This window comes from Mesoplodon bidens (assembly GCF_964165515.1).
Source record: "Mesoplodon bidens genome assembly, chromosome: 11".
NCBI classification, from domain to species: Eukaryota; Metazoa; Chordata; class Mammalia; order Artiodactyla; family Ziphiidae; genus Mesoplodon; species Mesoplodon bidens.
Genome location: NC_138167.1, coordinates 10,667,270 through 10,685,051, shown reverse-complemented (window position 1 = coordinate 10,685,051; position 17,782 = coordinate 10,667,270). Strand labels below are relative to the sequence as shown.

The 17,782-nt window shown below is 34.4% G+C and overlaps 1 protein-coding gene across 2 annotated transcripts in view; it reads right to left on the bottom strand.

The window, feature by feature from the left end:
• Positions 1 to 17,782, bottom strand: part of ATF7IP (activating transcription factor 7 interacting protein) — a 116,652-nt gene that overhangs the window by 15,403 nt on the left and 83,467 nt on the right. For both annotated transcript variants that reach the window (XM_081248526.1, XM_081248525.1), the window contains exons 7-10: positions 11,771 to 11,844; positions 11,127 to 11,215; positions 8,110 to 8,748; positions 2,755 to 2,819 (exon numbers count right to left, since the gene is read on the bottom strand). In XM_081248526.1, coding sequence (XP_081104652.1) covers positions 2,755 to 2,819; positions 8,110 to 8,748; positions 11,127 to 11,215; positions 11,771 to 11,844 — 867 coding nt within the window. The remainder of the gene's footprint in view (positions 1 to 2,754; positions 2,820 to 8,109; positions 8,749 to 11,126; positions 11,216 to 11,770; positions 11,845 to 17,782) is intronic.

The window sequence follows — 17,782 nt, the reverse complement described above, 5'->3', positions numbered from 1 at the left end:
AAATACTTATTTGGAGGACATTAGAGAAATCTTCATTCAAGGACTACAGAGAATATTTTACACATTTAATTATTTTCAAATTAGCTATGTCTGAACAACGATCATTTCCATACAAGCCATCCAGATTCCTTCTAATTTATAATAGCCTTAAAGTGTTCAGAAGTACAACTAAGTAAGATTTGGCAGAGAAAAAAGAAGTTGGTAGAGTATACTTAGAAAGTTAACAGTCTAAAGAATCACAAGCTACCTGTTTCATACCAGATTCTACTTGCTACTAAGCAACATACAGGGGAAAAACCTAACGATAATTTCTTAATATATCTTCAAAAAACAATAGTGTTGGGGCTTCCTTGGTGGCGCAGTGGTTGGTAGTCCGCCTGCCAATGCAGGGGACGCAGGTTCGAGCTCTGGTCCCTGAGGATCCCACGTGCCGCGGAGCGGCTGAGCCCGTGCACCACAACTACTGAGCCCGCGTGCCACAACTACTGAGGCCTGCACGCCTAGGGCCCGTGCTCCGCAACGGGAGAGGCCACAGCAATGAGAAGTCCATGCAAGGGAGAGTAGCCCCCACTCGCCGCAACTAGAGAAGGCCTGCGCGCAGCAACAAAAACCCAACGCAGCCAAGAATAAATAAATAAAATGAATAAATTTATTAAAAAACCCCAAAAAACAAGTATTACCTTAATCAAGGTATTCAGCACAACAACAAAAATTTTATGTGTAACCCAAAAGAGCCAGTGAAGCATCAATTTATAACTGGCAGCACCTATATATTTCCAAAATGGTTTCTTATTATATAATAAAACTTGCATATCATATTTATTATTTAAATCCATAACTGAAATCATTCAAAGCTGAAAATCTTGCTTTTTTTTAACAGGCATGACTTTGGCAGGTTAGCTCCCTAGTCATGCTACTTGTATGTGTTTTTCATACAATGGTATTGAATTACTCTTCCTGTAAGCCAAATAAAATAACCACTGAGAACTTAATATTTGGTTGCACTGTCTCTTTGCTACCTGATGCAGTCACTTACTATTTCAGGCGTCTTTTGGATCGACTGGTACAAGCTGGTTCATCAAAATGTAAGTTATACAATACAATGTAAAGTAAAACATTTTAGATTCTAAAACCTGTCAAGTGGGGAGTAACACATGATGTTTTAGAATTTCTAGAACATAATAAGCAGCTGGGTGTGACTGGATTTTATATTATTTTGTTTTGTTGTTTTTCTTTAATTTAAAAAGAATATTTTTAAGTAAAGAATTTTAAAAGTATAGCAAACTTTTATATCAATTTTAATTTCACCTAGATGTTTACAATATTACATATACTTTATTTCAGCCATCTAGTATAACTTTTTGCAATGATGAAAATGTTCTATATCTTTGTTTTCCAATATGGTAGTTACTAGCTATATTTGGCTATTGAGCCTTGAAATGGGGGACTGTGATATAGGAAGTAAATTTTTTATTTAAGGCTAAATTAAATTAAATTTTAATTTAAATGGCCAACATGTGATTAGTGGCTACCACATTAGACAGTACAACTTTAGAAGAATCATCATTTTTAACAAGATAAAAACACAGCCATTACAATATCCATTTTCATGTCTTGAAACATTACCTAGTGTGTCCAGACAAACAAGAAAAAAAATTACTGAGGGAAATAAAGTTGTTTGTAATTTCTTTGTTTAGTTTTAGGTTTACTTTATAAAGTAAGGCTAGACTTCCTATAAATGTTACATAAAAGTCACTGAATATATCAACATTTCCTATACCATGTGTCTTCCAGAAAGTACTCCATATACTTTTAATTAAAAACATAGCTACTACAAGACATCCTCAGAAGCAATCAAAACTCTGATCTTTAATATCATAAAAGACTGCTAAAATTTGTAAGAAATAAAATATTTCTAATAGCTTTCTATAAAGCATGGTGTACACCTACCTTTGGTTAAAAATCCATCATTTTAAAGGGAAGCAGTCAAAATTAAAGATCATTATGCCCTTGTTTTAAAATTCATGTAATTTATTCATGCCTGACTTATTCAAGATTTTTTATTTTTCTAGGAAAAATATATGCATTTCTTGATATGATTAAGAGGAAGGGAAGAAAATAAAATTAGACTATCAACAACCTAATGACTTCCCTATAAATCTATTACACCTAAAGCAATATAGTGAAAGAAGTATGTTGAACATTGTTAATTTAATACAGGAAAAAAGTAGTTACTCCATTCCTGAGTGATTTAAATTTAACATGAAAAAGTACCAGGACGGGCAAAGTGCTAATAAGCTATCAGAAAGACCAAGAATTTCTTTCCCTAAAAGCTATCTCTGATCAGCTTTGAAGAAACTAAAATGATGTCTCTGTGTGTGCTGGCAATGGCAGGACAGAGGATTGCGGGGGGACCCCCACGGGGGAGGTAAACCAGTGATACCTTCTTAAAAAGATGGGCCAGGAAGAAATTACACATGGAGACTTAAAACTTCACAATATATGAAGAAAAACAACTAGACTGCCGATTATATATAATCCAAGCAGTTATAAACATATTATTTCTAAGAGAATTACTAAGCAAAAAAACCCAATTCTTGTCAAACAACACAGAGACGCTGTTTGAAAATTTTTGGACAGTTGTAAAAAACAGACTTAGAATAATTTTCATTTTACCAAAGAATATTGATAGAAATTCATTCTCTTATGGACTGTAATTAGAATTTTACTTTGAAACAGTAGGAAAAATCTTACCTGTGATGTGCTATCAGCTGCTTTCTTATTAACAGAAGCATCTATTGTTTTGTTTGTCTGGTTTTCTGAGGAGTCAAAAAACAAAACAAAGCAAAACTCAGAGCTATTCTTAAAGGCACCTACAAAATGTGAAAGGATGGGTTGCTTTACATACAACAATTCATGTTAATTTTCTCCAATTTTTTTTGTCTGTCAACATGTTACATATGTAAATAGATCCTCTCATAGACCACCACTACAAAACCTTTCAGAAGGACAAATTCATAATAGAGATCAAAACACTTCACATACTCATTAACCAGAAATTTTAACTCTAACCTAAGGAATATTGCAGGGAAACAATTTAAGACGTGTGTAACTTAAATGCTGTAACATGAATGGTTAAATAAAATATAATCCTTCCATACTATATACCTTTGGAGAAAAAAAATTTAATAACATGGCAAAAATGTAATAAATTCACTAGAAAAATAGTTACACACAGTGATTCTGATGAAATATACATGGATAATCTCAGTAGGTCGATCACAGATGATTTTTCTTTATTCAGTTTTCAATTAACTTGTGTTGAGTTTGTGGCATATGTATGTGTGTGCATGCATGTACACACACATGCACACACATACATATGAAAGTTGGATGTATAGAACTATAACTATATAGTTGTAAAAAAGATAGCTGAATGAAAAAACAGCACAGAAAAGAAACCAAGTAGGTTTTTCTGCCTCAATTTCTAAAGAGAAGGTATTAAATTATATCAAATGTCTTGAGCATCTACTGAGGTGATTAATCAGTTTTTTCTCTTTGGTAATGTGGTTAATTATATTAATAGGAATTTTCTAATGTTGAAACATCCCATCCTTGCTTTTTGTCAAAAAAAGTTGGTCAAAATATGGCACTCCTTTCATCTGTAAATCTTCATAACACACATATAAAGTAAACCATTTATATTAAAAAAAATAAAACAGAAACAGGAGACAGAACCATGTATTTCTACATATAAATCTGTATGTTAAAAAAATCAGGATAAATATCTACCTATTAAAAAAGAGGGTTTTCTAGGCTAGGCAAGTAAAAGGAGGCCCTTACAATTTCTCCCTACCCTATCTGAATTATCTTAGTTCCTTTCGTAGGAAGAACATATATATATATATATATATATATATATATATATATATATATATATATATATATATATATATATATATATATATAAAACTCTAACCTAAGGAATATCGCAGGGAAATAATTTAAGATGTGTATAACTTAAAAAAGATAAATACATATCTTTAATACCTTAAAATTACTTCATTTACAATGAATCAGCTTCTGTTCTGGACTGTGAAGTTCTTGAAATACTACTTAATAAAAAACAAATTCCAGGGTAGTGATCCTACGTGGTTGAGTATTAAATTACACTTATGACATTACCAAAACATCAGCAATTTACTACCAATTTTTTAATACATATATACAATGTCAGAATACATTCATTTGGATTTAAAAGACATTTTCATTTTCAAATGAAAATAAAAGGTAAATTCAGAAGCAAAGTAGGTGAGGGAGCTTCATTTTTATTTTCTGTTGAAATATCCTCATACAATTATCCTCAAGATTCAGAGAAGATTTAGACTGCTTAATAAAATGTTTTACTTCTTTACACACACACACACACACACACACAAATACTAATAACTATGAGAGTTTTGTTATCCAGAGTGATTCTTTGACGTAACTGTCTCAGGACAAAGAGTTAATTATTCACAGAGCTGTAATAGTATTCCTTATTCTAGATTTTCACTTAACTTCCCCTACCCCTTTATTACAGATTGTTTGTTTTCTTGATTCTTAATCATTTTATAGTCTCACTGCATCTTTTGTTTTCTTTTACTATAATATCTACTTTAGATAAATTCTGAAAGTAAGAAGTTACAAATCAATCTATCAAGCAATAAAATTGGCAGGGTGGGGCATCCCTGGTGGCGCAGTGGTTGACGTTCCGCTTGCCGATGCAGGGGACACGGGTTCGTGCCCCGGTCCGGGAAGATCCCACATGCCACAGAGCAGCTGGGCCCGTGAGCCATGGCCGCTGAGCCTGCACGTCCGGAGCCTGTGCTCCACAATGGGAGGCCACAACAGTGAGAGGCCCACGTACCGCAAAAAAAAAGAAAAAAAAAAAATTGGCAGGGTGTAAAGTCAAAAATTGTACCTCAAATTCTTTCTGTCATAGGGGAAACATCTCTATCTCTTTATTTTGAAAAGATATTGTCACTTTTTACCAACACTGCATTTTTACCAGAATAATAAAAAGGTTTTACAGGAGTGCCAATTAGTATACCCCGGTAAGTGCTGAATAATGGTATGAAAATGAATGCAATGCAAGACCTTTAAATCATTTTTACAGCACCATCTCTCATCCAGATCACTCCAAGAGCCTCCTAACTGGTCTCCCTAACTCTGTTTTTCCCCCTCTAATCCATTGCCCTCACTGCAGCCAGTGTTCATGGATGTCACACTCCTTCCTCTCTGTAAAAATCCTTTAAAACCTTATTTCCCACCATCTTTCCATTCACTCCATTCTCATACCATCCCAGATCTCCCATATCCTCTCACAGAAACCTTCATATCTTTACACTCATCACACTGATAATTAATTATTTAGTTAATATCCAAGTTCCATATTTGATTATGAGCTTGGTTAGAATAGGGACTATTTTGTACATTTCTGTGTATCTGCAGGATCTTAGAACAATACAGACATTTGATATTTTATGAATAAATGATATAAGCTATAATTTGGTCTCTAAATATCCAAGTAGTCCTTAGGACAATTTTTACTTTACATTTTACAAAAAATATTGACTTACTCTATGGGGATATATGTATATAAAATACATACAAATGCATGCTGTCTAGTTATACAGTATATGTTCTCATTAATTAAATAAAACCTACATAAGCATAGGATTTAAAACTAATTAATTACTTTATCACATTAGGGATGTATTAAAGTTTGGCTTCAACCTTCATATTTAGCCAAAATTTGCTATTTGGCTTCAGCTTAGGCTTTGGCAAGCCTCAATAGCTAAATGCCTACTTTAATGCCATTTATGGCACCCCAAAATTATGCATGATCAAAGAACATATCATCTCATAGGATCTCATTCTAATTAACATTATGAACAGCATAAAAACAAAGCTTATCATTAACATTTTTGGTTAATATGTAATAATTTACTTTCAAAAGTAGGTAAGCATTCTAAATAGAACTCAAGGGCCTCCCTGGTGGCGCAGTGGTTGAGAGTCTGCCTGCCGATGCAGGGGACACGGGTTCGTGCCCCGGTCTGGGAGGATCCCACGTGCCGCGGAGCGGCTGGGCCCGTGAGCCATGGCTGCTGAGCCTGCGCGTCCGGAGCTTGTGCTCCACAACGGGAGAGGCCACGACAGTGAGAGGCCCGCGTACCGCAAAAATAAATAAATAAATAAATAGAACTCAAAATGAAGATCTCCTTAACATAATTTATGTATTAAAGTACATATAAATGTGTTAAATATATGTTAAAATATAAAATTTAAGTATAAGTATAAATGTATATTATCACAAAAGTAGAGTGATGTTCTAATTAATAATAATGGGGAAAACTATTAATTTTATATACAAAAATAATCAAGGACAGTCAAGTCATTAAATAAATACAAAACAGACTAACACTCATTACAACTAATAAAGCGCACTAAGCTAGATAACTTTGGGAAAAACATAACTTTTGTGTCAATAGATGTTCATGCAATGTTAACATGATAATGAAACTGAATTACAATTCTGATATTGTAGAAGTATTTAGGGTACTTGCATTCACAACATTAAACAAAATAATCTTTCAAGTTATTTATTTCTTTTCAGGCCATGGTCTTTCAGGGAAAGTTCTATATTTAAGAATATATCTTATCTTGTGACCATGAATTAAAAACAATGTCAACTAGGCTCAAAATTTCATAAAGAAGAAAAACTCCAGAATCTCATAAAAGAATGTCCATGATAATCATCTTCCACCTGACATATTAAAAACCAGTAATGACTGGAAGAAAAATAAATTAGAGAAATATGAAGTAACCCCCCAAAATCTTGCTCATCACTGCCTCAATTAACAGTGAGCATCTTTAGCATATAAGGATGTGAAAGTAGATAATGCTAAAAAATATGGTTCCTGTACCATGCAAATACTTAATTTCAAATACTACTAATAACTCTATTTGAAATTTCAGATTTACTCTTATATCCCAGATGTTAATTGTATGAGGATGATGTTCAGCTTCAGTCCAATATTAATGTTTAGCTGCCATTCATTTATTCTCTCAATAACTCTATGAAACACCATCACTATTTTATGAGAAAATATACTCAGAGGGCAAGTACACTACTGAAGACTACATGAGAAATTAAAAAAAACAAGGCTTGTATATCTCACTTGTAAGAGTAATTTTGTAATTTATAATCTGTTTCTTATATTCCATGGTCACTTCCTACATCAGTAAGACAGATACTATTAGCAATGTCATTATATACATGATGCCTAGGCTCTCTTTCCTGTCTTTCCAAAAGCAGTGGGGATAAATGTGAAATCAGAAATGAAGAATAAGCAAGTTCAAGAGTGCATAAAAAATGTATGCTTTTGAAGAACAAGGAAGACATAGAGTTTTACAGATTTTAAAAACAGGAGCAATCAAGTTCTCCTTTTTGCAATACTTCAAAGTATATATACATATGCAAACATAATCATGTAATATGTCATACGGGAAAATATATAAAAGAGAAAACAAAAAGCAAGCAAACATCCTGTAGTAAATTAAAGAGGGAAGACCTACTTTTAAACCACTCAAATTTGCAAGATATGAGTGATGAATGCACAGAGGGTTTTTCCAAATGTGTAGGGAAGATACGTGGTTTTTATTTTCTTCTTATTAGCATACATTATGTCAATTAGATACTTTAAAATATACTTGCTCTATTCAGATATATCTGAAAAATGTATTAGAAAAGTAATTCATAATGCTTGCTACAAAGCCTAAATTAAAAATTCACACAGATTAGGAAAACTAGTAAAAGATAAATTACAAATGCTAACTTCTCACTCAAAATAAACTCTCTCTCAAATCCCACTGTAACAACATCATTTCTCTTAGGTAACAAAAAACTTAACTAAAAATAATCTCTGTGAAAATTCTACTTACTCGGTTCTTCCAATTATGCTAGTCACTTACACACACACACACACACACACACGCGTGTGTTCAATTACCTATAGACTATTAACATGTTTGCATTTCTATTATTAAACCTCCATACTGACTTACCAATTCTTGTGGTGGCCGTGCTGCTCTGTTCTGCAGGAGATGAAGTACTAAAAGCAGAAATTGGAATTTTCATCTGTATAGGGCCTCGATTATTTGATGGACTGTACAGTCCTGATGGGCCTACTGTGGGTAAAGAAGTCCTGGTGGCTTGTACAATAGAGTGCGCTGTTGGAACAGCCTGTACAGCAAGTGTTGTTCCTAATGGTGCAGCACTGGCAGGAGAATTCCTTTGAATACTAGGACTGGGCACAGAAGGAACGTTGTTTGGTTTAGTGGGGTTTGGCAAGGATGGCAAAGATACTGGATTTTTGGTAAGACCACTCATTGTAGGTGGGCTTTGTACAGAAATGAATTCAACGTTGCCAGATGGTTGATTGGTCACTAAAGTCCCTGGATGGCTCTGTAGGAGCTGAGGTTGGGAGGATACGGCAACAGGTACATGCAAAATCACTGGTAAAGACTGTAAAGAGATTGTAGGTTGGGGATTTCCACTAGGCACCTGAGTAGAAGCAACTACTGTAGCTGTGTTGGGTGCAGGAAGAACTGACGTTGCTGTCAGAGAACCCGAAGTCACTGGAGGCTGCAATTTAGGTTGACTACTGACAACTGTTGGAGGAGTGACAAGATTGGTTGAAGATACTATAAAAAGAAAAAAGAAGTCTCAGTTTAAATAGCTATCTTTACCAGCTAAGATAATATAATATAAATTTGATGTATTGCAGTATATACAGTAAAGTCTCTCATAATTAAACTTTTAGTTCAAGAGTTAAATCCTTGAATTCTTAGATTTTATCTGTAGAAGCATTTTTGCATCTGTATTTGGTACATTATGAAAACAGCACATGTTTTATGATTAAGGCAGAGGACTGCTATCTCTGTATAAAAACAGTCTCTGAAAATTATTATACTTACTTCAGAGTAACTAGCTGGAAAAACAACTAAAAAACATTGAAAACTAGGTAAAATTGTATAGACAATTTTGAAAGTACATTAAAAATATTATAAATGCCTTAGAACACTGGCAATACATAAACTCAAATAGAAAATCTAGAAAGAGTACCATTAATGAATAACACGTAAACCTGGTGATGGTATTTTGTCATTTGGACAATGTGAAACCTCTATCTGTGGATCAAAAATTTTACTGGATTCCCTGGGGAGGAACTGGTGAGGAGAGGCTGTCTCTATTAACACTCTATTGACATTACATGATATGGAAAATAGCGCGGTGAAGATGGGAGATGAATTAAGGAGCAGATAACAAAGAGCAGAGAAAGTCAAAATGCTTGTCACTGTAGTTTTATAGTCATTTTAGTTCAACCATTTGTGTTTATTCTCATTTGAACAGGTTTAAACTCAATGACCAAGTTTCTTCTCAATGATTTGTAGTCTTTCCAAAATCATCGGCAAGCTAGAGCAGCAATTTTCAAGGTACAGTCCAGGGAGACACCTGGGGATTACTGAGACCCTTTCAGGAACTTTGAAATGTCCAAACTATTTCCATAACAATAATAGAACATTATTTGACTTTTTCACTGTGTAGATATTTACAATGATGGAGCAAAAGCAATGATGAGTAAAACTTTTGATGTCTCAGTATAAAAATCAAGGTAGTCGTACCAAACCATCACTGCATTAACACCACATGGGCACAGTAAAAACCAAACAAAATCAGTTTCATTTAAGAATGTTCATTATGAAGTAGTAAAAACTACTAATTCTATTAAATCTTAATTCTTGAGTATAGTCCATCTTAATATTTTATGTGAAGAAATGGGAAGTACACATAAAGCATTACTGCTGCATGCCAAATAAGGATGGCTGGCTCAAGGAAAAGTGCTTGTAAGACTGCCTGAGTTGTAAGCTGAGCTAACAGGCTTTTTTAATGGAAAACCACTTTTACTTGAAAGAATTACAAGCATATCGTGGTTATTCACATTTGGGTACCTGGCAAATGTTTTCTTGAAAATAAACCAAATACGGCAGTCACTTCAAAGAAAATGACCAACAGTATTTATTGGCAATAATAAAATTTGAGTTTTAAAAGACAAAAATTAGAACTTTGGAAAATACGTCTACCTGCCACTGAGGGCATGACAGCTTCCCAAATCTTTAAAGACTTGTCTGAGAAGAAATGATAGTGAAATAAATAAATATGATTTTTAAAAAAATTTATTAATGAAATGTATCAACATTTGGAAGACTCAGAAAACTGAATATTTCCCAAATGATCAATGATATTAGTAAAAGATCCATCCAAGTACAAGACAGACAAATGAATTTTAATGAAAAATTTAGAAAAGTTTATTGGTGTGGTTTCTGATTTCACTTTGCAACTAACCTTTAAGAAACTACTACTTGCTGTATCAAGAAGAATATCCACAATTCACTAAAAGGGCTCTAGGCCTTTTCCAACTACATATTTGTATGAGGCTGAATTTTCTTCACATATTTCAACTATAACAACAAATTGCAACAGATTGAATGCAGATGCAGATATGAGAATCCAGGTATCTTCAGCCATCTTAATGTTTTAAGTGAGGTATAAAAGAGATTTATAAAAATTTAACACAATAACACTCTTTTTGCTAATTTTTTTAAAGCTTGGAAAAGAGCTACTTCTCATCAAAACATGTTACTTATGGTTCATAATATAGGTTTGTAATCATTTTAAAGTGAATAAATAAACATTTAAAAATTTTTTTTTAATTTTTACCATAGTAAATATCAATTAATACACCCACATAAACAAAGCTCTTTGGATTCTTAATAATTTTTAAGATTGTAAGGGGATGTGAAGACCCAAAGGTTTGAGAACCACTACAGTAGAGATCTGAATTTCTGTATTTTCATGCATATCTGCGATCCTGATTTTAAAATAAACTTTGTGCTTAGCATTCAGTTTTACATAACTGTGCTCAGTTTCTTAGTCCATTTCAAACCTCAAAAGAACGTAAGAAAACAGAACCAAAACCTTCAATTCCTAAGAAAGTGTATTTCAGTGTTAAGAATATTACCTGTATTCACAGGGGTTTGAAAGGATGGCGGTGTGCTCTCACTTATATTTCTTTTGGACTCCAACATCTGTCTCACTGTGTTTGCATTTCTATGAAATATATATACACACAAATGGTCACTTGATACGCCATTCTAGGGAATATCTATTTATGTATAGAGAAAGCAGTGGCCCCTTGGAAAAAAGGGTGGCTAGACTTGGATATTAAAGCATTAAACTGAGAGTCAATGCAGTGAAGCAAAGCTGGCACAAAAACTTTGGAATGCTGGGGTCTACGGCATTAGGGGAGAGTCTTCCTTCTATATTCTATGTCCTCAATACTTTAACCTGAGAACCAAATGTAGGTCCGAATATCTGCACACATTAGGTTTTATCACCCCTGACGAAAGCATTTCTCAGTTACTTAAGATAATACTATTTAACACAAGTGGTTAAAGAAAGCCTTATAATAAATAAGCAAAATCAATATCCATAGGTGAACAATTACAAAAAGCAAAAAGGAAGCAAATATACTTAATCCAGTATACCAAACACTTATCTCTACATAAATACACAGAATCACATTCCAAGATTTTTCTGCAAAGAAAATCAGAACCTTGTTCTCTTAATTAAAAACTTGATAAATAGACTGTTTACAATTCTCACCTGTAGGGCACACTGTTATTGCTGCCACCATCAACTACGGACTTTCCTGGTGATACAGGTGGGTTTGGTGGATTCTGGGGGAGAAAAATACCAAGGTAATATAAAACCGAATTCACATAAGACCTTTAAATGCCTTGTTAATATGTTATCTGTTATTTCTCTAATATAGTGGAAAATCTTACTGAGAAAAAAATTTAAATCTTGGCATTGCCACTTGTTAAGCCCCTTACACAAATTACTTAGTCTATTGACACAACTGCTTATCATATGAAAAGTGAATAGAATAATTCTTAAACCTCAGGGGTTTTTTTTGTTTGTTTTTTGTTTTTTGTTTTTGCGGTACACAGGCCTCTCACTGTTGTGGCCTCTCCTGTTGCGGAGCACAGGCTCTGGATGCGCAGGCTCAGCGGCCATGGCTCACGGGCCTAGCCGCTCCACGGCATGTGGGATCTTCCCAGACCGGGCCACGAACCTGTGTCCCCTGCATCGGCAGGCGGACTCTCAACCACTGCACCACCAGGGAAGCCCTTAAACCTCAGTTTTTGATATGAGTAAATAAAATAGAGAATATGAAAATAGCTTATATGTTCTAACAGTTCAGTAAACATTAATATGAATCTAAATAAAGAATAATTAGACACTCATTCAATAAATATCTAGTGAATGCCTACTATATATCAGGCAGATCAGGCACGATTACAAGCAGAAACTCAACAAACAAGGATAAGTATTTATTTTTCCCCAGAAGTAATCAATTGCCAATTAAGTGGTATCCTAGGTCACAAATCAAAATTATTTTTACAATTTTTGTTTAAAAAATAAATACTTGCCACTATGTGACTTAAAATTTCATAAAAAGATATCCCAATTCTAACCTTCAGAACAAACTATTTAACCCTTTTCTGCTCCCCAAAACAGGGAATATAGAAAGAGAATTCTAGGGCTATCCTGGTGGCGCAGTGGTTGAGAGTCTACCTGCCGATGCAGGGGACACAGGTTTGTGCCCCGGTCCGGGAGGATCCCACATGCCACGGAGCGGCTGGGCCCGTGAGCCATGGCCACTGAGCCTGCGCGTCTGGAGCCTGTGCTCCACAACGGGAGAGGCCACGGCAGTGAGAGGCCCGCATACCACACACACACACACAAAAAAAGAATTCTAATATTTATATGCTAATTACCATTATTTGGGCCTCCATCATTAATGACACTATCATCATTTATTTCTTAAATTGAGAAAAATAAATAACTCCACTCAAGAGTTAATTAAGTATAATAATACACATAATACTAAACAAAAGGTGGTAAGTGCTTAGGATCACATCAAGCAGATGCCACTAATCACTCTTCTCAACAACAAATATATCTTGCTGTTTTTTATAGGATAAAAGGATGATTTTAACCAAACAGTATAGTGTTGTACTAGTTGTCTGTGTAGAGGAGACAAAAGATAAAGAATTAAGATAAACTGTTCTAACCTGGCTGTGGATGCAAAAACATTTGAAATAAATAGAAAAGCAAATGAAAGTAACACTGCAGTATCACTCGAAAAAGTTTAAAAATTTTAGGGGAAAGAAATGCATCTTCTAACAAGTCTCTGAGTAATTAGTACACTCAAAATAGTTAAAATGAAGATAAACAACATTTCAGGGAAAACATAAAAGGAGCAGTATAAGCATAATAAATAAGTATAACAGGGCTTAGAGTCCTAAGATGGAGGACCTTAAACACTACAGTGTGGTGACATCAGCAAGATGGCAGAATTGGAAATCCTATACCCTCCTTATCTCATGAAGACAATGATTTAGCAATATAAGAACCAAATTTCACCTGTAAGAAGTCCAGAAACCTGTTGAGAGATTATAGATCCCCAAGTGAAAGCAAGCCCCAAAAGAGATATATGGTAGTGGGTAGGAAAGTCTGCTGCTCTTACTCACTATACCCCATCCCCTTCCTCGCACAGTATGGTGCAATCAAGAAAAAATTCCCAACAACTGTCCTCTCCTTTGGGAAGGAAAGAGAAGAGTGGAATTTGCATGCAATATTCTGGCTTTTTGGGGTACTGATAAGGCACTGGCTTCAGTCTCACCTGACTTGGATAAAGCAGCACAAGTTGGATGTCTGGGGACTAGATGAGAACAAAGGTGAACCCCTTGGCTTGGTACCAAACCAGAAAAATTACAGTAACACAGACAGACAACAGGGGTAACTCCAATATCATGGCTTGCTAAAGCAGCCCAAGAGTGCAATATGGAAAGTAGATACCAGGTGAGGGATGGGAAGTTCCCAAGTAGAAACAGATAAACCTCTTCAGATGGGAGATACATGCACAAGCTCCAAGAAAATGCATCTTTAAAAATAGGTTTGAGAGGACATCAGAGTATCTACCCAGACTGACTAGTAAAGGTCTTCATCTGTATACAGATATTCCAAAAAGATGGGGAGGTTATTTTTTCAAATGCCCTAATTTCAAGGAAAGAGAACCAGACATACAAAAAAAAAGGGAAATATGGATCAATCAAAGAAATAAAATTCCAGAAACTGAAGAAACAGATCTATGAACTACCCAACAAAGAATTCAAAATGACTAACATTAAGATGCTCAATGAGATAAAAAAGGACAGAAAATGAAATGAAATCAGGAAAACAATGCAAGAAGAAAAAGAAACTTTATAATAGAACCAATAGAAATTCTGAAGCTGAAGAATACAATAACTGACTTGAAACCTTTACTAGAGGGGATCAAAACCAGACTGTAGGGCTTCCCTGGTGGCACAGTGGTTGAGAGTCTGCCTGCCGATGCAGGGGACACGGGTTCGTGCCCTGGTCTGGGAAGATCCCACATGCTGCGGAGCAGCTGGGCCCATGAGCCATGGTCTCTGAGCCTGCGCATCCGGAGCCTGTGCTCCACAACGGGAGAGGCCACAACAGTGAGAGGCCCGCATACCGCAAAACAAAACAAAACAAAACAAAACACCAGACTGTATCAAGTAGAATAAAGAATCAGCAAACCTGAAGACAAGTCACTTGAAATTATTGAGTTAGAGCACCAAATAGAAAAAAGAACAAAAAAAGTAAAGACAGACTAAGGGATTTATTAGACACCATCAAATGGACCAATATACACATTTGGAAGACCAAGAAGGAGAAGAAAGAAAGTGGGCAGAAAGCCTACTTAAATAATGGCCAGAAACTTCCCAAATTTGAGGAAAAAAACTGACAAATTCAAGAAGGTGAAAAAATTCCAACTGGAATTAACTCAGAGACCTACACTAAGAAACATTATAGTCAAGCTGTCAAAAGTCACAAAGATTTTAAAAGCAGCAAGAGAAAAACGACCCATCACATTTAAGGCAGCTCCCATAAGATTATCAATGGTTTTCTCAGCAGAAACCTAGCAGGCCAAAAGGGAGTGGAATGACATATTCAAAGTGCTGAAAGAAAAAAACTGCCAAGCAAGAATACCATAACCAGCAAAACTATCATTCAAAAATGAAGGCAAAATTAAGATTTTCCCAGTAAATAAAAAGCTGATGGCATTCATCACCACTAAATCCACCATACAAGAAACTCTAAAAGGAGTCCTTCAAGTAGAAATGAAAGGACACTACACAGCAACATGAAAATATGAAATTCTCTGTTAAGAGTAAATACACAAACAAATGCAGAATCCTGCATTACTGTAAAGCTGGTGCAAAAATCACATAATTCTGGTACAGAATTTAAGTATAAAATATAATTGTAAATTTATGTTAAAGTATACACAATACAAAAAGATATCATGTATGGTATCAATAACATAAAGTAGTGGAAGGAAGGATGTGACTGAAGTTGTTACTAGCTTAAAATAGGCGTAAACTTAAGATATTTTATGTAATCCCCATGGTAATGACAGAGAAAATACCTATAGAAGATACACAAAAAAATGAGAAATGAATTAAAGCACCGACACTACTAATTTAAAAAATAAACAAAACCCACAGGAAGTAAGCAAAAACTGAAGACAGACAAAACAGCTCCAAGACAAACAGAAAATATTCAACAAAATGGCAATAATAAGTTTGTCCCTACAATAATTACTTTAAATCCAAATGGATTAAATTCTCCATAGAAAGATATACCCTGGCTTAATGGATTCAATAAAAAAACAACAACAAAACGAAAACAAAAAATAACAAGGTCCTGCTATATGCTGTCAACAAGAGGCACACTTTAGGTCTAAAGACACAAACAGGCTGAAAGTAAAAGTAAGGAAAAAGATATTCCATTCAAATGATAAGCAAAACAAAGTAGAGGTGACCATAAGTATTTAAGACAAAATGCATTTGAAATCAAAAACTATTACAAGAGACAAAGAAGAACACTAGGACACTATATAATGAAAAGTCAACTGACCAGATACAACATTTGTAAATATATATGGACATATCATCTATGCCCCCAAATATAGGATGTAAAAATTGTTTTTTTTTTTTTACAGAAAACCAGAAACACCATAATAGTAGGAATCTTCAGTACATCATTTTATATAATGGATAGATGTTCCAGACAGAAAATCAGTACGGAATCCCTAGAAATGAATAAGACTAAAGATCAAACAGACAAATGTAGAAATTTTCACCCAACACACATTCTTCTCAAGCACACACAGAACTTTCTCCAGTATAGATCATATATTAGGTCACAAAACAAGCCTGAACACATTTAAAACGATGAAAACCATACCAAATATCTTTGTGAATCATAATGGAATAAAACTTGAAATCAACATCATAAGGATAATGGAAAAAAGTCACAAATACGTGGAAAACTTAAAAATCCAGTGAGTAAAATAAGAAATCACAACGGATACTAGAGGATATCTGAGATATATATAAACAAAAACACAACATACTAAATTTACGGGAAAATTGATGCAGCAAAAGTAGTACTAAGAGAAAAGTTTGTGGTGGTAAATGCTTACAAAAAAAAAAAAAAAAAAACCAACCCTCAAATCAACGGCCTCACTTTAAACCTCAAGGAACTAGAAAAGAAAAAAAACAAACTAAACTCCAAGTTATAAGAAGGAAGGAAACAATAAAGATTACAGCAGAAATAAATGACATAGAGAATACAAAATCAATAGAAAAAAATTTAAAATTGGTAAAACCTTATCTAGATCACCTAAGAAAAAAGAAAGAAGGCATAAATAAACAAAATCATATATGAAACAGGAGGCATTATAACTGATGTCACGGAAAGAGAAGGATCATAAGACACTACTGTGGCAACAAATTGGATAATCTAGAAAAAATGGATAAATTCCTAGAAATATGCAACCTACTAAGACCGAATCAAGAAGAAATTAACTTGAACAGACCTAAACAAGTAAAGAGATCGAATCAGTAATCAAAAACATCCTAACAACCAAAAAAGTCAAGTACCAGATGGCTTCACTGGAGAATTTACCAGACATTTAAAGAAAATCAACAACAGCCCTTCTCAACTCTTCCAAAAAATTGAAGTGGAGGGAACACTCCCAAACTCAATTTATGAGGCCCACATTATCCAGATACCAAAGCCAAAGACACCAAAATGAAAGAAAATTACAGGCTAATATCCCTGATAAACATATATATAAAAATTCTCAACAAAATGCTAGCAAATAAAATTCATCAGCACATTAAAAAGAATTACACAACATGGCCAAGTAGGATTTATCCCTGGAATACAAGGATAGCTCAACATATGAAAAACAATCAACGTAATACTCCACATTAAAAGAATAAAGGGAAAAAAAACCCCACATGATCTTCTCAATTGTTGCAGAAAAAGCATTTGACAAAATTCAACACCTCTCATGATAAAAACACTCGACAAGTTAGGAAACTACCTCAATATTAAAAAGACCATATGTCAAAAGCCCATAGCTAATATCATACTCAATGGTGAATAACTGAAAGCTTTCCCCCTAAGATAAGGAACAAGGTAAGTTTGCCCGCTCTCACCAATTTCTTCAACATGGCACTGGAAGGG